This window comes from Ranitomeya imitator, chromosome 1 (assembly GCF_032444005.1).
Source record: "Ranitomeya imitator isolate aRanImi1 chromosome 1, aRanImi1.pri, whole genome shotgun sequence".
Classification (NCBI taxonomy): Eukaryota; Metazoa; Chordata; class Amphibia; order Anura; family Dendrobatidae; genus Ranitomeya; species Ranitomeya imitator.
Genome location: NC_091282.1, coordinates 1048957488 through 1048980591, shown reverse-complemented (window position 1 = coordinate 1048980591; position 23104 = coordinate 1048957488). Strand labels below are relative to the sequence as shown.

General features: G+C 44.2%; 1 protein-coding gene across 2 annotated transcripts in view; it reads right to left on the bottom strand.

Annotated features, from left to right (window-relative positions):
- Positions 1-478: 478 nt before the first annotated feature.
- The window catches only part of RBM46 (RNA binding motif protein 46), a 108884-nt gene continuing 86258 nt past the window's right edge, over positions 479-23104 (bottom strand). Inside the window, exon 4 of one of the 2 annotated variants that reach the window (XM_069744108.1) lies at positions 479-669. In XM_069744108.1, coding sequence (XP_069600209.1) covers positions 479-669 — 191 coding nt within the window. Of the gene's footprint in view, positions 670-19527; positions 20290-23104 lie in introns of those variants that run through there. The other variant, XM_069744109.1, reaches the window with a different exon arrangement.

The window sequence follows — 23104 nt, the reverse complement described above, 5'->3', positions numbered from 1 at the left end:
CATAAAAATGCATGAGCTATTAACCTAGAAAGCCTATTTAAAAGCTATGGTACTCATTAAATGTACAATAACATCTGAATATTAGGAAACCTGCTCTTAAATTGCTAAGATTTTATTCACGCTGGCAGTCAGAATAGCATTGAGTACTGCACTTTTCTGTCCCCCTAAAAAAGGGTTAAAATTAATAAAAAACTGAAACCTGACAAACCTATATGTCAGTTGAATCCATCAAGATTTCTTACAAAATAGTACTCTCTTATACACCAAGGATCCTTTAAAAAAGAATCCATGATGTCAATATGAATAAAGACATGAAACAGATATCTGGAGGTCTTGTAGCATTATCCTACAAATGCATGTATGAAAATAACAGTATAATTAAGACCAATTAAAGCTATAACAATACTGCTGAATGCAAGGGAACCAAAAATAAATTACATCAACAAAGACATGAAAACATAAGAAATGCATAACTGATCTAGAAATAAGAAGACTGATTAGGGACAAAAAGTCCTTGCTCCATGTGGCTTCCATTTGTGACGGACAATGTCGGTGACACTGAGTAGCTTGGGTAAGAATAAGGCCTGGATGTGAACGATGGCAAACTTGCTGATACAGGTGACTGAGCGCTGTTAACAGACTTCAGAGAACTGTGATGAAAGCTGTAGCCTGAAACCATAAAAAGACAGGAAAACAGACAGAATTAAAAAAATAATTTAAATAAAGTACAATGACTAAACAATAAGGGCAACCAGATAGGTAGGTTATATGTGATCATTTCTGCCTTAAGTATTATAAGAAAGCAGCGATATTCATTGATAAAATGTAGTTACAAAACTTCCTGGCTATACAAACTGTGTATTTCTGCTAGTAAAAACTCATGTAACAACATCTATCACAAGCAGGAGGAAGGGCTGATATTCTCTATGTGATGCAGCATCAGCCAAACCATGAGCCCACAATGCATGTTAACAGAAAGCAGTTCTGCCACTTATCCATCACTTGTAGGAGCGAGAGCAATGTGATGCAACTCTTCCTCCTCTTCAAAGCCAGGCAGGGCCTCATAGGAAATTGTAAACTGCAATAGGTTATATTATGCAACTCAAAAATTCAATGTAAACTATATGCAAAGTGCTTGCAGGAGAGCCGCCTTAATAAGGTTGACTAATAGAAAAAAATCCTGGTGGATACACCAGGAGAACATCCGTTTTTTGCACCTGTATGACTTTTATCATATGCATTTGGGGTCTGAATGCATGCCGCAGTGAACTGCAATGAGGTGTTGTGGATTTGGTGTCCTTACTAGTACAGTTGTCACGGAGTTACCGCAACAGAGTAGTGCCAGAAGACCGCAGCGTCTGCTTCGCAGCTCAGAAGCACGTCTCCGGTGTATTAAATGTGTTTCAGCAGGACAGGGGTTAATCGGCCATGTGGAAATCCCTGCAATCAGCTGTGCTCGGTTAGCCACTCCTCTCTCCTATAAAAGCTAGGCCTCCTGGCCAAGTCCTTGTCTGAGTTAGCACTTGCTACATAGACCCGGAGTGAGAGGAGCTGATGTGGATACGGAGAGCTGGAGGAGTTTACTGTGCGACTGTTGCTTGGTTTGTACGCTTGGAAATTCTTCATCCTTACCGGCCTTAATTTTTTCCCCCATCCATCACACCCTGCTGAATACCTGTTATTTGTGAGAGTATATTTTGTGTGAGTGGAATTTTCTTTTACCCTTGTCTTTGTTCCCCTGTCTGTCGGGTTGGTGTACTACAGTAAACAGTAGCGCCTCTCTTCCCCAAGTGGGAGAGGGGCACAGATGCAGGGCTGCAGCTATGAGACAGGGCAAGGGCAGAGGCCCCAGCATCCTCGCCATCTGAGGTATCCCGGTAACAGGGCGAGCTAGGGCGCCCCCTAGTGCTAGGGCCCCCCCCTAGTGCTAGGGCCCGGAAAGGTGCCACTGTTCCCAGTTTACTCACCAGCCCTATCGTGACAACAGTGGCATGTAAAAATGTGGGCACCCCTGGTCAATATTACTGTTATTGTAAACAGTTAACCAAGTTCAAAATGAAATTATCTCTTAAAGGCCTAAAGTTAAAGATGACACATTTACTTTGTATTTTAGTCTCTCTCTCTCTCTCTATATATATATTCATGTTTTACACTTTAAAAATTACAAAAAGGAAAATGGGGCAATGTAAAAGTTTGGGCACCCTGCTTGGTTAATACCTCTTTTTGAAAGTATCACAGCTTGTAAATCTTTTTGTCGCCAGACAAGAGTCATTCATTTTTTGTTTGAGGGATTTTCATCCATTCTTCCTTGGAAAATTCTTCCAGTTCTGAGAGATTCCTGGGTCGTCTTGCATGCACTGCTATTTTGAGGTCTAGCCACAGATTTTCAGTGATGTTCAGAAAAGGGGACTATGAGGGACATTGTAAAACCTTCAGCTTGCGTCTTTTGAGGTAGTCTATTGTGGAATTTGACGTGTTTTTAGGATCATTATCCATTTGTAAAAGCCATACTCTTTTCAACTTCAGCTTTTTTACAGATTGCATTATGTTTGCATCAAGAATTTGTTGAAATTTCATTGAATCCATCCTTCTCTCTACCTGTGAAATGTTCCCCATACCATTGGCAGCAACACAACACCAAAGCATAATTGATCCACCCCCATGCATAATGATTGGCAAGATGTTCTTTTTCTGAAATTCTGTGCTTTTTTCTCCACACATACCTTTGATCATTGTGACCAAAGAGTTCCAGTTTAACCTCATTTGTCCACATGACTTCTTTCCAAAATGCATCAGGCTTGTTTAGATGTTCTTTTGCATCGTTCTGATGCTGAATTTTATGGTGAAGGCGCAGAAGAGGTTTTTTTCTGATGACTCTTCAATGAAGGCCGTATTTGTGCAGGTGTTTCTGAACAATAGAACAATGTACCACAACTCCAGAATCTGCTAAATGTTTCTGAAGGTCTTTTGCAATCAAGCATCTGATTTGCCTCTATAGCAATCCTACAAGCAGCTGTTACTGAAATTTTGCTTGGTCTTTCAGACCTTATCTTGACATCCTTTAGAACTGAGGAAAGGGCAACTTGAAAACACTTTGCAATCATCTTATAGACTTCTCCTGCTTTGTTGGCCTCCTTTGTTGGCCTTTACCATTTTCATTTTCAGAGTGCTAAGCAGTTGCTTAGAAGAACCCACTGCTGCTGTTTTTTCACACAAGGTTAGAAAAGGCTGGCTTTTTAAAAAATCTGGGAAATGTGCAGAATCTGGCCTTTCCTACCGATGATAGTGAACAAGCCATTACCCTAACAGGCTAATTAAGGTCTGAAACCTTGGTCAAAGTTACAATATCTAAGCACAAAAACAAGGGTGCACAAGTGTTTGCATTGACCCATTTTCCTTTTAGTAAGTTTTATAATGAGAAAATTTTTTAATTAATATTATTATTTATTATTTCTGACTGCAAAAGTTATGTTTTTTTTATGTGTACTTCATTTCAAAATGGTGGTGGTTTCACTGGTCTTATCAGTAAACAAGTAATTATCTAGTATTATCCACTTGCTGTTTGTGAGAGAGGAGACTGGTTGACTGTCATTCAAAGGCTGGGAGACAGAAGATGATGTCCCACAGGAAATAATGTCTGAAGAGGAGGACCACATAAGCGAGATGGAAAGCAATGTTGAAAATTCGGATTCTGAAGTGGAGTATGAAGAGGAACATGATACCCAGACGACTAGCCGGATGCAAGAAATCCCTTCTAAAAACAAGTGTGCAATTTGGAACTTGCAGCCTAGTCAGGCTGGTAGATTGTCCTCTGAAAATATCATAAAAGCTACTCCTGGTCCTACAAGGTACGCTACATCGAGAATATCTGATATAGGATCAGCATTCGCATTGTTCCTAAATATGACTATCCTAAATATTATAATATAAATGACAAACATTGAGGGACAAGTAGTTTATGATGATAAATGGAAAAAATGAGATGTGACAGCTCTAAATGCTTATATTGGTTTACTTCTTTTAGCGGCAGTATACAAATCTTATGGTGAATCAACTAAAAGTTTGTGGAATTGCGAAACCGGTCGCCACATATTTAGAGCTACAATGTGTCTTGAAAGGTTTCATGAAATTTCTAGAGTACTGCGGTTTGATTCTAAAACAGATAGAATGGAAAGAAGAGCTAAAGATAAACTAGCACCTATAAATGTTTGGAATCAATGGGTAGAGATTCTACCAAAATTGTATAATAGTGGTGAAAATGTAACTGTTGATGAGCAACTGGTGGCATTCCGAGGTAGGTGCCCATTCAGACAATATATACCAAGTAAGCAAGCAAAATACGGTATCAAGATCTGGACACTTTTGCGACAGCAAAAGTTCATATGCTCTAAATGTTCAAGTGTATACAGGAAAAACCCCTGGTGAAAGACCTGAAAAAAATCAGGGTATGCGTGTTGTTCTCGATTTGACTCATGGACTAAAAGGACAAAATGTCACATGTGACAACTTTTTTACATCCTATCAACTAAGCCAGATGTTGAAGAAAAAACAACTTACCATGCTGGGTACTATAAGAAAAAACAAACCTGAACTACCACAAGGTTTCCTTAGCAAGAGAGAGGTGTACAGTTCTCCTTTTTTTTTCTGGAAATACAACTGTTGTTTCTTATGTTCCAAAAAAAACCAAGCAGGTAATTCTACTGAGCACAATGCACCATGACAATGCCGTAAGTGATAGAGAAGACAGAAAGCCTGACATTATTTTGGATTATAATGCCACAAAGGGAGCAGTTGATACTTTAGACCAAGCAATATCAACATATACATGCAAACGCAAAACCAATCGGTGGCCAATGATTTTATTTTATAACATACTGGACGTTTCTGCATACAATGCATTTGTCTTATGGAGAGAAATCGACCCCGATTGGAACCGGAATAAGCTGCATAAAAGAAGATTATTTCTTGAGGAATTGGGCAAATCCCTGGTTAGGCCATATAATGAGAGCAGAAAAGTGACCCCCAGAAGTGAAGGAGCAGCAGCCATTGTAAAAAGTGTCCAGCATGCTCAAGAAAGAGACTCCACATCCACGGCCTCCACCAGCACAGCTACCAGCAGCACAGCTACCAGCAAAAAAAGGAAGAGATATCCATCTTCCTGTGACAATAAGACTAATCTGACATGTGCTGGATGTTCAAAATATCTGTGTAAAGGACATAAAAAGGTTGAAGTTTTTATGATTTTTCATTTGTTTATGATCAACCATGTTCACATACAGTATAATAATGAAAAAAGTATTCAAATAAAACACTTAGAGTAGCTAAAAATCAAGAATTAATAGGTCGGGTCATATTGACCCGGGAACAGTACAAGTGTATAGCAAATGCAAACAGAACAGCAGGGTTAACCCCTTTACCACCTTGGGTTTTTCAGTTTTCGTTTTTTTTGCTCCGCTGCTTCTTGCCAGAGCAATGACTTTATTTTCCTATCAATATGGCCATGGAGGGCTTGTTTTTGCAGGACAAGTTGTACATTTGAACGACACCATTGATTTTACCATATAGTGTACTGCGTAACGGGGAAACAAAAATCCTAACGCGGTGGAATTGCAAAAAAATTGCAATTCCACAATTGTTGAGGCTTTTTGCCATGTCCACTATATGCTAAAACTGAATTGCCATTATTGTTGTCCAGGCTTTTATGAATTCGTAGATTCAGTGTCTATGCAAAATATACATCAGCCTCAGTGTCTCATATGTGATGTACACACCAGCCTCAGCGTCTCCTGATATACACACCAGCCTCAGTGTCTTCTATATAATGTACACACCAGCCTCAGTGTCTCCTATAGGATATACACACAAGCCTCAGTATCCCAATGTGATTTACACACCAGCCTCAGTGTCTCCCATGTAATTTATACACTAGCCTCAGTTTCCTATGTGATGGGAAGCACTGAGGCTGATGTGTACATGTGTATACACTGGCCTCAGTGTTTCCTATGTGATGTACACACCAGCTTCAGTGTCTCCCATGTAATTTATACACTAGCCTCAGTGTTTCCTATGTGATGGGAAGCACTGAGGCTGATGTGTACATGTGTATACACTGGCCTCAGTGTTTCCTATGTGATGTACACACCAACTTCATTTTCTCCTATGTGAGTACACACAAGCCTCAGTGTCTGTGATGGAGACACCATCCCTCAGTGTCTCCCATGTGATATATACACTAGCCTCTTCAATGTCACACGTGTGATGCATCTTCATTTGTTGATAAAGAATCAGCATAGTTATAACACATTACCGTATTTTTGGACTATAAGATGCACCGGCCCATAAGACGCACCTAGGTTTTAGAGGAGGAAATTAGGGGAAAAAATTGAAGCAAAAACATAGTCAATTCTGTACTGTAATATCCCCTATCCTGGTATATATGGTCCCCTCATCCCTATCCTGGTATGCATGGCCCCCTCATCCCTATCCTGGTGTGCATAGTTACTAAGGTTGAAGGAAAACTATAAGTCCATCTAGTTCAACCCATAGCCTAACCTAACATGCCCTAACATGTTGATCCAGAGGAAGGCAAAAAAAAACCCATGTGGCAAAGACTAAGCTCCACATTGGGGAAAAAAATTCCTTCCCGACTCCACATACGGCAATCAGACTAGTTCCCTGGATCAACGCCCTATCGAGGAATCTAGTATATATACCCTGTAACATTATACTTTTCCAGAAAGGTATCCAGTCCCCTCTTAAATTTAAGTAATGAATCACTCATTACAACATCATACAGCAGCGAGTTCCATAGTCTCACTGCTCTTACAGTAAAGAATCCGCGTCTGTTATTATGCCTAAACCTTCTTTCCTCCAGACGTAGAGGATGCCCCCTTGTCCCCGTTTCAGGTCTATGATTAAAAAGATCATCAGAAAGGTCTTTGTACTGTCCCCTCATATATTTATACATTAAAATAAGATCACCCCTTAGTCTTCGTTTTTCCAAACTAAATAGCCCCAAGTGTAATAACCTATCTTGGTATTGCACACACCCCAGTCCTCTAATAACCTTGGTCGCTCTTCTCTGCACCCGCTCTAGTTCAACTATGTCTTTCTTATACACCGGAGACCAGAACTGTGAACAGTATTCTAAGTGTGGTCGAACTAGTGACTTGTATAGAGGTAAAATTATGTTCTCCTCATGAGCATCTATGCCTCTTTTCATGCATCCCATTATTTTATTTGCCTTTGTAGCAGCTGCCTGACACTGGCCACTGAATATGAGTTTGTCATCCACCCAGGTCTTTTTCATTGACGATTTTGCCCAGAGTTTTAGAATTAAGCACATAATTATACATCTTATTACTTCTACCCAAGTGCATGACCTTACATTTATCCCCATTAAAGCTCATTTGCCATTTATCAGCCCAAGCTTCTAGTTTACATAAATCATCCTGTAATATAAAATTGTCCTCCTCTGTATTGATTACCCTGCAGAGTTTACTGTCATCTGCAAATAATGAAATTCTACTCTGAATGCCCCCTACAAGGTCATTAATAAATATGTTAAAAAGAAGAGGGCCCAATACTGACCCCTGTGGTACCCCACTGCTAACCGCTACCCAGTCCAAGTGTGCTCCACTAATAACCACCCTTTGTTTCCTATCCCTGAGCCAGCTCTCAACCCACTTACACATATTTTCCCCTATCCCCATTATTCTCATTTTATGTATCAAGCTTTTGTGTGGCACCGTATCAAAAGCTTTTGAAAAGTCCATATACACTACATCCACTGGGTTCGCTTGGTCCAATCTGGAACTTACCTCTTCATAGAAACTGATCAAATTAGTCTGACATGAACGGTCCCTAGTAAACCCGTGCTGATACTGGGTCATGAGATTATTCCTCTTCAGATACTCCAGTATAGCATGGCCCCATCCTTATCCTGGTATGATTGGCACCATCACGGTCCTTGTTTGATTGTCCCCATCATTTTTCTGGTATAATTATCCTTATCCCGGTCCTGGTATGATTAGCCCCATCCTTTTTTTTTTATAACTGGCCCCATCCCGGTCCTGGTTTGATTGGCCCCATCCTTTTTCTGGTATAATTGTCCCCATCCCGTTCCTGGTATGATTGGTCCAATCCTTTTTTCCTTTATAATTGGCCCCATCAGGAAAGATTATAAAAAAAAAACATTACACTCACCAACACAGCGCTCCCTCGCAGCGTCCTGCTCCGGTGCCAGCAGATGCTTAATGCTTGTAAGCAGTGTATGGCAGGGACGTCATGCGCTGCTCACAAGCAGAGCACAGCTGCCAGAATACTCACCGGGATCGTTCATCGCAGAGAGCATTGAGTATCCATTCCTATTCAGTAGCGCGCAGTGTCAGCCAGTCCGGAGCTTTCCTGCTGCGGTCGGCGGTCACATGTGCCGATACTTAAGAGAAATGAATATTCTGTGGACAGATGAGGTTAAAATAGAACTCTTTGGCCATAATGATCAAAGGTATATGTGGAGAAATAAGGGCACAGAATTACAGAGAAAGAAAATCTCGCCAACTATTAGGCATGGAGTGCCAATGGCACTGGGAATATTTCTCGGTTAGGGGAAGAAAGAATTCACTGAAATTTCTAAAAATTCTTGATGCAAACCTAACACCATCTGTATAAAAGTTGAAACTGAAAAGAGGATGGCATCTAAACACGTCAAAATCCAGAAAAGACTACCTCAAAAGGTGCAAGCTGAAGGTATGACAATGGCCCTCACAGTCCCGACATGAACCTCATTAAAATCTGTGGATAGACATCAAATTAGCAGTGCATGCAATTTTCCAAAGAAGAATGGACGAAAATCACTCAAACAGGAATTGGAAGACTGTTAGCTAGGCTACAAAAGCTTTTACAAACTGTGATACTTGCAAAAGGACAAATGAAGAAAAGAAAAATAAGTGTGTAAACTATGGCAAGGATCACCTTGATAAACAAAAATACATAAGGTTTATTGAGACTGAAAAAAAACAAGAAAAACAAAAAAACACACATTTTAAAAACAATTAAAAAAGCCATAAGACTAGGTGTAAATATCTGCCAGAGGACCGTGTGAGTTCCAACCAGACTCCTCCACTGTGTGCACCGAGGTTTGCTTAACCCCTTTCTGAAATTAAACGTACTATCCCATCTGACCACCGACGGGATAGTACGTCTAACCCGATCAGACGCGATCAGCTGCGCTCATGGGGGGAGCGCGGCCAAGTGTCAGCAGACTATCATAGCTGACATCCGGCACTATGTGCCAGGAGCGGCCACGGACCGCTCCTGGCACATTAGCCCCCGGAACACTGCGATCAAACATGATTAATAAAACATATAGATCCTTCTATAGAACTCCATATTTAGGATCAAGAAGTGTTTTCTAGACCACAATATTAAAACAATAAATTTATTATTTCAACAAATATAAACCACTAGATGGTGGCCCGATTCTAACGCATCGGGTATTCTAGAATATGTATTTATGTATGTATATAGCAGCCACATAGTATATAGCACATGCCACGTAGTATATAGGAGCCATGTAGTATATAGCAGACAAATACTACGTGGCCTGTGCTATATACTATGTGGCTGCTATATACATACTGTTAGGGCTAGCAGAACGCACCAAATACAAAGACAGAGTATGGTGCGTTCGCAGCCCGGGGTCCACCGTGCAGAGATGGAACCTGCTGCCAAGTAATGACGGACTATATGGCGGTACTCATAAGTATACACACGTGGGTTAAACTTCACCCAGCGTGAAGGAAGCGATCCTGTTGCGTCACAGGATCGCGGTACCGCACATAGAGCGCGAGCAAGTAGTCAGCGAACTCAACCCCAACTAGGATTGAAGTCCGATTAGACCCTTGCTGGCACAACACCGCAACTGGGTGTGTAAGGAAGCTGAATAACAATATTAGGGCACAAGAGTGCATGCGGTGCCACACTGACGAACGCCACTAACCACCCAGGCTTGGGTAAGGAAAGCACAGAGGAAGTGCACGGCGCCGTACTGGCGGTCACAGCAACTGGACGCTGTAATGTGTGATTCGTGCTGTAGGATAAGTCGGGCGCTAGATAGCAACCATACACCTTCCGCGAACAGACATTCAATAGGGAAGGGGTATCCAAGGACGACTTGCACTCACAACAAACACACATATGCAAATGTACACTAGCGCATGGCCGTGCGGTCATGCGCAGTTTATATAGTTGCAGCACAGGAAGTGGCCACAGAAACTTTGCCCTTCCAAGACCTGCCAAGTGGACCAATGGAATGTGCTGCAGGGCCTGAGCACATGACCCTCGATCTCCAATGGGAGATCTTGCCCTGGGCATGCTCAGTGTGTGCAGACAAGGACTTAGTCCCAGAGAAGTCCGCTCGCTGCTGACCAGCACTGGCTTTAATGGCAGAAGCTGAAGAAGCAGCAGTAACTCTCTGTACAGAGTGAGACTGAGCAAGACGCTGGGACCGACGTCCCTGCTGAGCAGACTCCACTGCGGCTGGATAAGAATGGGAGACCGCAGCGGAGATGGCTCGAGATTCCCCCTGTGCAGAAGCGGGAACTCGAGACCTAACATTACCCCCCCCTCCTAGGGCCCCCCCCTCCTTGGGCCTCGCCACGCTCGAAGGCAGCAATGAGCTGTGGGGCCCAAATGTTTTCAGCAGGCTCCCATGACCTGTCCTCTGGGCCATAACCCTTCCAATCCACCAGATAGAACTTTTTGCCGCGTACCACCTTGCACCCCAAAATAGCGTTCACCTCGCAATCGTCCGTAGACGAACCTGATGTCCCGGCAGATGACTCGGAAAACCGGGACATGTATACGGGTTTCAAGAGGGACACATGAAAGGTGTCGGTGATACCCAAGCGTGGAGGAAGAGCCAAACGGTAGACCACAGGATTAACCTGTTCGAGAACCTTGAAGGGACCCAAGTAGCGAGGAGCAAACTTAGTGGACTCAACTCGCAGCCTGATGTTACGGGCGGAGAGCCACACCAAGTCGCCAGGAGCAAAGGTCGGAGCGGGGCGCCGATGAACATCGGCGGAAGACCTCATTCTCTCCTTGGAGGCCCGAATGGCATCCTGCGTGCAGTCCCAAATGTCCCGTGCCTCCACAGCCCAGTCTGCCACCCTGGAGTCAGCAGAAGACACAGGCATGGGCACAGGAACACGCGGATGCTGGCCGTAATTTAGGAGGAATGGAGTCTGACCGGTGGAGTCGGCTACGCCATTGTTAAGTGCAAGCTCTGCCCACGGTAGCAAGGATGCCCAGTCATCCTGCCTGGCAGAAACAAAATGTCGTAAATATGTGACCAAGGTCTGGTTGGCCCTCTCTACCAACCCATTCGTCTCGGGATGATATGCCGAAGAGAGATTCAACTCAATACTGAGTAGACGACAAAGCTCTCTCCAGAATCGAGACGCAAACTGGGGACCCCGGTCACTAACAATTTTGTCTGGCATACCGTGTAGGCGAAAGATATGCTTGACGAACAAGACAGCCAACGCCCGTGTAGAAGGTAGCCGTGGAAGAAGCACCAAGTGCACCATTTTGGAAAAATGGTCGGTGATCACCCAGATAATGGTGCAGTTACGAGACTTGGGTAAGCCCACCACAAAGTCCATCCCGACCATCTCCCAGGGCCTGTCCGCCACCGGCAGAGGATAAAGCAAACCAGCTGGCCGTTGCCGAGGAGTCTTGTTCTTGGCGCAAGAGACACACGCCCGAACATACTCTGCGACATCACGAGCCATATGCGGCCACCAGTATGTCCTCGCCAGTAACTCAGATGTCCTTTTGGTACCAAAATGTCCACCCACCCTGGACGAGTGTGCCCAAGAGAGAACCTCCGGTCACAAACTGGATGGTACAAAAGTCTTGCCCGGAGGCAGACTCTAGCGAAACCGGGGCTACAGTTCTCAAGCTCTCGGTGGGGACAATAAGCCGAGGCTCCTCCTCCTCAGATGACACAACGGAGCGAGAGAGAGCGTCGGCCCGAATGTTCTTCTCCCCAGAAAGAAAATGGAGGGTGAAATGAAACCGGGAGAAGAATAAGGACCATCTGGCCTGGCGAGAATTCAACCGCTGGGCTGTCTGCAGGTACACCAAATTTTTATGGTCTGTGAAGACTTGGAAGGGAAAACGTGCTCCCTCCAAGAGATGTCTCCACTCCGAGAAAGCCAACTTCATGGCTAGCAACTCCCTGTCCCCGATGGAATAATTCCTCTCTGCTGGTGAGAAGGTCTTGGAGAAAAAGAAGCAAGGATGCTTCCGACCTTGAGCATCCTTTTGGAAGAGGACTGCTCCAGCACCAACAGAAGAGGCATCCACCTCCATGATAAATGGCTTATCAACATCGGGGCGATGTAGGATGGGAGCGCTAGCGAAGTGTGACTTTATAGAGTTAAAGGCCTTGGAGACCTCCTCAGACCACAATTTGGGATTCGCCCCCTTCTTGGTGAGGGCAACCAAGGGAGCTACCAAAGTTGAGAAGTGCGGAATGAACTGGCGATAATAATTAATGAACCCCATAAAGCGCTGCACCGCTTTAAGAGAATGGGGTTCCTGCCAGTCCATCACAGCCTGTAGTTTGGCAGGATCCATAGCCAATCCCTGGGCAGAGATGATGTAGCCTAGGAAAGGTAAGGACTCCTGCTCAAACATACACTTCTCCAACTTGGCATAGAGGGAGTTTGCCCGTAGGAGGTCGAAGACTTTGCAAACATCTCTCCGGTGGGAGTCAATATCTGGAGAGTAGATGAGAATATCATCCAGATAGACTACGACCGAGGTGGAAAGCATATCCCGGAAGATATCGTTCACAAAGTCTTGGAAAACGGCTGGGGCATTACAGAGCCCGAAGGGCATCACCAGATATTCATAGTGCCCATCCCTGGTGTTAAAAGCCGTCTTCCATTCGTCCCCCTCACGGATGCGAATCAGGTTGTAAGCACCCCGCAGATCTAGTTTAGTAAATACCCTTGCTCCCCGAAGCCTATCGAAGAGCTCAGATATCAAGGGCAAAGGATACTTATTTTTAACGGTGATGGCATTAAGACCCCTGTAGTCTATGCATGGACGCAATTCCCCATTCTTCTTCTGCACGAAGAAGAACCCTGCCCCAGCAGGTGACACTGACTTCCTAATGAATCCTCTTGCCAGATTTTCCTGGATGTACTGTGACATTGCCTCCGTCTCCGGGAGAGATAACGGATAGACTCGACCCCGGGGAGGCTCAGCACCAGGCAAGAGATCAATAGGACAGTCATAGGGGCGATGGGGCGGAAGGATCTCCGCCGCCTTTTTGGAGAACACGTCTGCATAAGACCAATACTGCTTGGGGAGAGAGGAAAGATCTGCGGGTACCTCTGTAGTAGCAACCTGAACGCACTCCCTCTGACACCTACCCCCACAAGATTCGCCCCATCCCAGGATTCTGCCAGAGGACCACTCAATATGAGGAGAGTGGTACCGTAGCCAAGGTATTCCCAACAGGACCTCATCAATTCCCTCAGGAATGACGAGCAGAGATATAATCTCCTGATGAGATGGCGACATGGACAGAGAAAACGGGATGGTCTGGTGTGTAATCTGTGAGGGCAGTGTCGACCCATTCACCACTCGTACTGTTACTGGTTGAGCTAGCATAACCAGGGGTATTGCGTGACGTTGGGCGAAGGCAGAAGACATAAAATTGCCCTCCGCCCCAGAATCCACGCAGAGCTCTACCAAGTGGGAGAATGAGCCTATAGTAATTGTCCCCTTAAAGGACAATTTAGAGGCAAACGTCGCCGTGTCTAGTGTACCTCCAGCTACTACCACTAGACGCTGACGTTTCCTCGACCGCTGAGGACATCTAGTGGCTAGATGTCCTGACTGCTGGCAAACATGACAGACCTTGAGTGCACAAGCGGTCCGGAACTTAGATCCCGCTTGTGACACTTCCCTGGCCTCATGTGACTCAGGAACCAGGACCGGAGATTCCAGAGGTTTGGCGAAGGTAGGAGCCAGCCGAAACCTCTGCCTACACTGGGCTCGCTCTAACCTCCGCTCGTTAAAACGGAGGTCAATTCGAGTGGAGACAGTTATTAACTCCTCCAGTGTGGCAGGAATCTCCCTAGTAGCCAGACCGTCCTTAACGTGGTCAGCCAGGCCCCTCCAAAATATGGGGATAAGAGCTTTATCCGACCAATCCAGCTCAGAAGCTAAAGTGCGGAATTGGACGGCAAACTGACTGACCAAGGACTCACCCTGAGTTAATGCCAGCAGTTGGAGCGCAGTATCATGGGTGACTTGAGGTCCTAAAAAGACCTGTTTCAGAGTGCTCAGAAACAGCGGAGCACTCTGCACCACATGATCGCCACGCTCCCACAGCGGCGTAGCCCATTCCAACGCCCTGTCCAACAAGAGAGACACTATAAATCCCACCTTAGCCCGCTCTGTGGGAAAACGTACAGCCAGGAGCTCGAGGTGAATAGAGCACTGACTCACAAATCCCCTACAAAATTTGCTATCACCAGAAAATTTTTCTGGCAGCGGGAGGCGAGAAAATGTCGGAGCAGGGGTGGCAATGGACAGGGTTGCTGCAGCCACGCTAGCAGCCTGTACAGCAACTGCGGTAACATCCACAGCTGAGGTTGCGCTCTCAAGAGCCACCAACCTACCCTCCAGCTGCTGGATATACCGCAAGGATTGCTGTTTGTCCGTCATTACTAGCCAGACCCTGGCGCTAGTGTAATGTTAGGGCTAGCGGAACGCACCAAATACAAAGACAGTCTGTCCACCGTGCAGAGATGGAACCTGCTGCCAAGTAATGACGGACTATATGGCGGTACTAAGTATACACACGTGGGTTAAACTTCACCCAGCGTGAAGGAAGCGATCCTGTTGCGTCACAGGATCGCGGTACCGCACATAGAGCGCGAGCAAGTAGTCAGCGAACTCAACCCCAACTAGGATTGAAGTCCGATTAGACCCTTGCTGGCACAACACCGCAACTGGGTGTGTAAGGAAGCTGAATAACAATATTAGGGCACAAGAGTGCATGCGGTGCCGCACTGACGAACGCCACTAACCACACAGGCTTGGGTAAGGAAAGCACAGAGGAAGTGCACGGCGCCGTACTGGCGGTCACAGCAACTGGACGCTGTAATGTGTGATTCGTGCTGTAGGATAAGTCGGGCGCTAGATAGCAACCATACACCTTCCGCGAACAGACATTCAATAGGGAAGGGGTATCCAAGGACGACTTGCACTCACAACAAACACACATATGCAAATGTACACTAGCGCATGGCCGTGCGGTCATGCGCAGTTTATATAGTTGCAGCACAGGAAGTGGCCACAGAAACTTTGCCCTTCCAAGACCTGCCAAGAGGACCAATGGAATGTGCTGCAGGGCCTGAGCACATGACCCTCGATCTCCAACGGGAGATCTTGCCCTGGGCATGCTCAGTGTGTGCAGACAAGGACTTAGTCCCAGAGAAGTCCGCTCGCTGCTGACCAGCACTGGCTTTAATGGCAGAAGCTGAAGAAGCAGCAGTAACTCTCTGTACAGAGTGAGACTGAGCAAGACGCTGGGACCGACGTCCCTGCTGAGCAGACTCCACTGCGGCTGGATAAGAATGGGAGACCGCAGCGGAGATGGCTCGAGATTCCCCCTGTGCAGAAGCGGGAACTCGAGACCTAACACATACATTGTAGAATACCCGATGCGTTAATACAGGCCACACAATATATAACAGTGGCCACGCAGTATATAACACAGCCCACGCAGTATATAGCAGCCACGCAGTATATAACACAGGCCACGCAGTATATAACACTGGCCACTTAATATATAGCACAGCTCACGCAGTATATAGCTGCCACGTAGTATATAACACTGCCCACGCAGTATATAGCAGCCACGTATAGGCAGCAATAATAGTAAAAAAGTTGGTCACACAGGGTTAATAGCAGTGGTTATGGAGTGCGTTATCCGCGGCATAACGCGGTCCGTTACCGCCGGCATTAACCCTGTGTGAGCGGTAACTGGAGGGGAGTATGCGGGTGCCGGGCACTGACTGCGGGGAATAAGGAGCTGCCATTTTCTTCCGGACTGTGCCCGTCGCTAATTGGTCGTGGCTGTTTTGCCACGACCAATCAGCAACTTGGATGACAGACAAGAGGCCGCGACAAATGAATATCTGTGACAGAAAGACGGAAGTGACCCTTAGACAATTATATAGTAGATACAAAAATAGAATAGATTGGTGCCTCAGACAAAGCAAAAAGAGAGGCCAGCATAGTATAAGGGGCCAAAAAAGTTATTATACAATTTCTTCACTATATCAAAATGTCTTTTAGGTGATATTAAAGTGCATATATATATATATATATATATATATATATATATATATATATATACTCAAACAAAGTATTACATATTATCAGTCAAAAGGAATAATCCAGTATTTGCTAAATACTATCTGTGTTATTAGTATGGATCAGAAAATATCCACAACTCCCAAGCACATGCTAAGGGCACGCTTATGCCAACAATAGAAAACACATAGTCCCTACAGCTGTGGTGTTCCTTCACATACCCACATACACACAAATGACAATTCACCTATCAATCCACATATTACCTGTCCACCAAACAATTCACTGTCAAGTGACAGGCTGGTCCTCCGAACCCCAACGCGCGTTTCGCGGTTGCTTCTTCCTGGGGGCGTGTCTATGGACGGATGTCATATGACTAATACAGTCAAGCGGCCAATCAAACGTAAGTAGGAGTTACACAATCATAGCACCAATGCATGTACAAGGGTGTGTCTATAGGCGGACGTCATTTGACTCATACTCAGGCAGCCAATCAGATTTGAATGGGCGGAGCTACACCGTCATAACATTAAGTATATACTGGTATATCTAAGAAAGAGCATCATACGACTCATATCATCAAGCGGCCAACAGATTCGAACGGGCGGAGCTACACCGTCATAACAACAATAAGTGCATACTGGTATCTCTATAGACGGGCGTCATATGACTCACACCATCAAGTGGCCAATAAGATTTAAGTGGGAGGAGCTACACCGTCATAGCCCCAGTGAATACACACCGATGTATCTATAGACGGGCATCATATGACTCATATCATCAGGCGGCCAATCAGATTTAAATGAGAGGAGCTATACCGTCATGAAACCAATGAATACAGGCAAGAGAAATGGCAAATCAGGATGCTTCACAAAGAAAGTGAGAAAGGATTAAAGCCCAAACAGATCAATCTATACAGCGAGTGAGAAATCAGATTAAAAAAATAAATAAATTATGGGCATTTATATCACAGGCTACAAAAAAGAGAGCAACCCTCAAAAACAAAAAAAGTGAAAGGAAATCTAAACTACGCAATTACACATATCATCACACATTCATAGCTTAAATAGCAAAAACACCAGGTAAACACATACCAGCGACTGTCTTAGCACACAGCTTAAAATTGAAGTTCCATTTAAAAAGTGATATACACAGCCACCCACTATAGGCAAACCGGACACAAATATATATTCCAATAATAGCAAGAATACACCTGCAGTGAATCCAGGAATAAAAGTGACAAGTGCAAAAGTGAACTTAGAACATAGAGTTTATAAAAAATGCCATGTAGCATAAAAGTTAAAGTGGCTAGTGCCTACAATAATTAAATAAACACTCATACTATATAAGAGTGGAACCCGTGAGAGGTGAACCCATGCCAAAATCAAACTAGAGTGAGAACCGAAAGCGTCCCCCCCCCCCCCCTCCTCTTCTGCAGGACAGGGGACAGCCATTCATGAACATCACCTGGCAGAATTCAGCATAGGAAAACTGTAAACGTGAATATATTAAAGTGACACTAATATTTACAGAAGTAATACTAAAATGTTCATTTAAAAGAACAATGCAAATGTGAAGTATTAAAGAAACAAAATTATATGTAGAGAGAAAATAGTTGTCAGTATTCCGGGTTTTCCAAGTCACCTTGTGAATGATTTTGCCCTTTGTTAAGATGGAGTTTGCTGTTTTTGTCTGCCCTACTTCCTGTTCGTTTGTTTAAAACCCGGCTCAGGTGTCGGCCTCTTTGCTGGAGTATTCTGCTTCTGTTTCCCCTTCAGCTCAGCTGCTTGTTCTACTGTGCTTCTACCCGTGGTTCTGGATATTCTCTGCCTATGTAAGCTACACTCTCAGTTATCCTTAATCTGTTGATTTTGGAACTTAACCCTTGGTTCACTCCTCCTGGTAAGAACTCTGTTTTTGAACTGTGTTTTAATAATAATAATAATAATAATAATCTTTATTTATAAAGCGCCAACATATTCCGCAGCGCTTTACAGTTTTAACAGTTTCAAACACAAAAGTCATAAGTAACAACGTTAACAATACAATAATTAAAGCGAAATAAGATGACCCTGCTCGTGAGAGCTTACAATCTACAATGAGGAGGAGGAGATACAAAGTACAGGTGTGTATTTACAATGATGTATTTACAATGATGGTCCAGCCATCTTCAGGGGGTGGGGGGTAGATGGAGATAGTGAATGGGCTACACACACATACACAAACATAAAATGACTTTGAACGTGATAGGCCGCTCTGAACAAATGTGTTTTGAGCGAGCGCCTAAAACTATGCAATTGTGTCCTAATATCTTGGGGTAGAGCATTCCAGAGGATCGGCGCAGCACAGGAGAAGTCTTGAAGTCGGGAGTGGGAGGTACGGATTAGTGCAGAGGTTAGTCGAAAGTCATTTGCAGAGCGCAGTGGTCTGTTAGGCCGATAGACAGAAATGAGGGAGGAGATGTAAGGGGGTGCCGCACTGTGGAGAGCTTTGTGGGTGAGAACAAGTACTTTGAATTGTATCCTGTAATGAATGGGTAGCCAGTGTTTTGGAACTATGTTGCTGGACTGTGTTTTTGCTACTTAATCCTTCATTTACTCCCCCGGTGGGAGCTACTGGAATCTACACCAGTATAATACTTTAATGTGAACTTGTTCTGGACTTACCCGTGTTTATGCCACAACTGAGATCAACTTGAGAACTTGTTTCTGGACTTACCCGTGTTCATGCCACACCTGGGATTAACCTGAGGACTTGTTCTGGACTTCCCTGTGTTTACTACATACCTGGATTTGACTCTTTCTGCACCAACAGTGTTTTGGATCTGCACCACGTCACCCGTCACACTCACCTTGCCGAGGACTCTGCCCTAAGAACTCTGCCGATTTGCTGTATATGGTTAAGGGACTTGTTTCATTGCGGGTTATCAGTATATTGTTTTGGGTGTTATTGCTGTTGTACAAATACACTATTTGCACTAAAGAAACCCGGCTCTGTCTGTTCATTGCCCCACGCTACCAGAATCCTAGAGTTCCTACAATAGTATTACAATAGTGAAAGTTATTTTAATAACTGTGGCACTGTGAAACTGTGCATAAATATAAAAGAAAGGTGCACATATAGAATAATAGTATTTTAATTAGCACTATATAAAAGGAACAGAGTGCAAGAAGCAAGATACACCCCAATCAAGATAGATACGTATTAACAATCCGATGTCAGTCTTCAACATCAATAACCATATGGATAGAAAAGAAAATAGTTTCCCACAAACTAAAAAGCTAATTAGGTTGTCCCAAGATATCCAAATCAACAATCTCACCTATATAAATAATAATAACAACAAATACCCACCCATTATATCATAAACAGTAAGACCAAATAGGAAGACCCAAACCCCACATAGACATTATTAGGGGAACATAAACATTTTAGATCCCGAAGGTAGAATATCAACAACCGACATCAGTCCATGTAGTCTACTAAAGACGTCTGCTTAACATTAGTCCAAAAATGAAACTGTGATGTTCCCTTGATTCGAGAACAGATAAAAATAACAAAATCCATATAGTGGTATCATCCGGCTTCCTACTCCACGATATCAGATTGGAATCAATGGAAGTCCAGCCGAACACATATGAACAATGGTTCAATAGTATACACTTCATCATCAGTCCATGTAGTCCTCTCCAAAGATCTGCTGGATATTACTCCACAAGAAGATCGTGGTATTTGATACTTTCAAAGACTGAAGAACGTATATCAAATGTAAAGAAATCCATAAAATGGTATCATCAGGTCTCCTGCTCCACGATATCCAATAAAAATCAGTTGAAACTCCAGCCAATCGTAGACACACACTAATTCAGCGATGTAACATTCCTACAACACAAACATGAGTTAAAACATAGCTTAAAATCAAGACAAAATAACAAACCCTACCATAAACACTAAAAAACAAAAATTAAAAAATTAAAAGAGAGACAAGTATATTTTTTCAAATTAGGTTAAAGACATTCACTGAAGCCAAGGTTCTCATTGAGACCATTGGGGGCCAAAGTACCCAGACGGTATATCCACCGACTCTCAACCTGGGCGAGAGCTTTTCCCAAATCTCCTCCCCTGGCTCCCAAAGAGACCAAATCAATACCCTTTACCTTCATGAGATATGGATCACAGTTGTGGAATTTCTTATAATGCCTTGGAATTGTCTTTAAACTAGAGATATCATTCACAGTTTTAGCCTTTTCAATATCCAGATGATGTTCACGGATTCGAATTTTCAACTCCCTTGTGGTGAGGCCTATATAGACCTTACCACATGGGCAACTGGCATGATACGACTCCCTTGGACGTACACGTAATAAATCTTCTTATTTCATATCTTTTCAATCCATCAAAATTTGAAAAAGACTGGGCTTTCACACAACTAGCACAGGCCTTACATCTACCACAGGGGTAAAATCCAGCCATTTCTTGATGTAAGTTGTTATTTTTAGTCGGTTTATAATGGCTATGTACCAGGATATCCTGAAGATTCCTGGATCTCTTAGCCACTATAGACGGAGAGGGAGGTAAGATCTGTCTCAGGATTGGATCCGTAAATAGGACGGGCCAATGTTTATTCACAATTTTTTTTAAGTTGGTACCACTTATTATGAAATCCGGTAATGAATCGGACTTGATTGTTGTTTACATTGTTAGCATTCTTTTTGATTCTGTTGTCATAAAGTAACGCATTTCTAGATGTATGCTTGGCCCATAGATACCCCCTCTGTATCACCCCTGAATTATATACCGGTTCCAATAATCTCTCAGCCAATTCTTTTGATTGTACCTCAAAGTCATGATTGTTAGAGCAAATACGCCTGACTCGCAGGAATTGTCCCACCGGGATCCCATTAATTGTGGTTTAAATGTGCCGATTGTGCATGGAGTACCGAATTGGTTGCTGTTTTTTGCAAAAAAACCTTTGTGGTAATGCTCCCACTGGGCAGGGCACGTATCTGCAAATCCAAAAAATCAACACATCTGCCAGAGCTAAACGTTAGCTTAATGTTGAGGTTGTTGCGATGAAGGGTATTTAGTAGTTCGTTCAAACTTTCATGTCCTCCCTCCCATACAAACCAAATATCATCTATATATCTCATCCACTCCTGGATGAGATGACTCTGGGGGGTGGGATTACAGATGAAAAGTTCTCTCTCCCATGCCCCCAGAAACAGATTTGCATAGGAGGGAACGCAACAAGCCACTATGGCAGTTCCCTGTAACTGCAGATAAGTGTCCCGCCCAAACAGGAATACATTACGCGTAAGCAAAAACTCAAGCAGTTCCAACAGCAAGGTGCACAAATCCTTTTCCAGATTGCTGGACTCAAGGTATAAGGCCACAGCTTTAATACCATCCACATGCCTGATAGAAGTGTACAACAATTCAACGTCTGCTGTCACCATAACACTATTTGGGCTTAACATGATTGCAGCGTTCCGGCGGCATAGGGAAGCATCGCGCAGGGAGGGGGCTCCCTGCGTGCTTCCCTGAGACCCTCGGAGCAACGCGATGTGATCCGAGCGTCTCCTCCATCCTCCTCCCTGCAAGCCCCGGATCCAAGATGGTCGCGGGGCTCCTTCCGGGTCCTGCAGGGAGGTGGCTTGCAAGCACCTGCTCAGAGCAGGCGCCAGGAAGCCTCCTGCCGTGGCTGTCAGATCGCTGATCTGACACAGTGCATTGCGAAGTGTCAGATCGCTGATCTGACACTTTACCATGATGTCCCACACTGGGACTTTTTTCAAAAGTACTCGTTATACTGGAAAAGATTTATTGATGACGTGTTTCTAATATGGGGGGTGACGAAGTCTCCTTAATTCACAATTTCCAAAAACCAGCGGAGTGTGAATTTTCTAGACACGTTAGTAACAATTAAAGTGAACCTGTCACCTGAATTTGGCGGGACCGGTTTTCGGTCATATGGGCGGAGTTTTCGGGTGTTTGATTCACCCTTTCCTTCCCGCTGGCTGCATGCTGGCCGCAATATTGGATTGAAGTTCATTCTATGTCCTCCGTAGTACACGCCTGCGCAAGGCAAGTCCCGCCAAATGCAGGTGACAGGTTCCCTTTAAAGATGATGGTTCCCTTGAAATTGATTTAAATACTAAACCTACGGATAGGAACGATTTGTTGCTTTTCTCCAGTTGTCACCCCACCCACGTCAAACAATCACTACCTAAATCCCAGATACGAGTTCAACGTATTGTTACGAACTCTAATTTGAAACAACAACGGATTACGGAATTGAGTAAAAAATTCTCTGATCGCGGTTACCCACCATTGGTCTTACAGAAAGCCTTACAACATACTTCTCGGCGGGAGGAGAACCTCAAGAGGATAGCATTTGTCACTACATTTCACCCATACACTAATTTTTTTAAGAAGTGCATATTCAAACATTGGCCTATATTGGGTAAGGCCTATCCCTCTATTTCTGAGTTCTCTATCCCTCCTTATGTCCTTGCGGTCTCGGGTATGTTGGGGAGACAACCCAGCATATCCGGGACCGCATATCCCAACATAAGTCTACCATTCGGTGTAACGCATGATGTTACCTGTCCCCTTTCATTTTATTTCAGCAGGGCATTCGGTTGCCCAATTGAGATTTCAGGTACTTGAATGTATTTCCTCCCCTAGACGTGGTGGT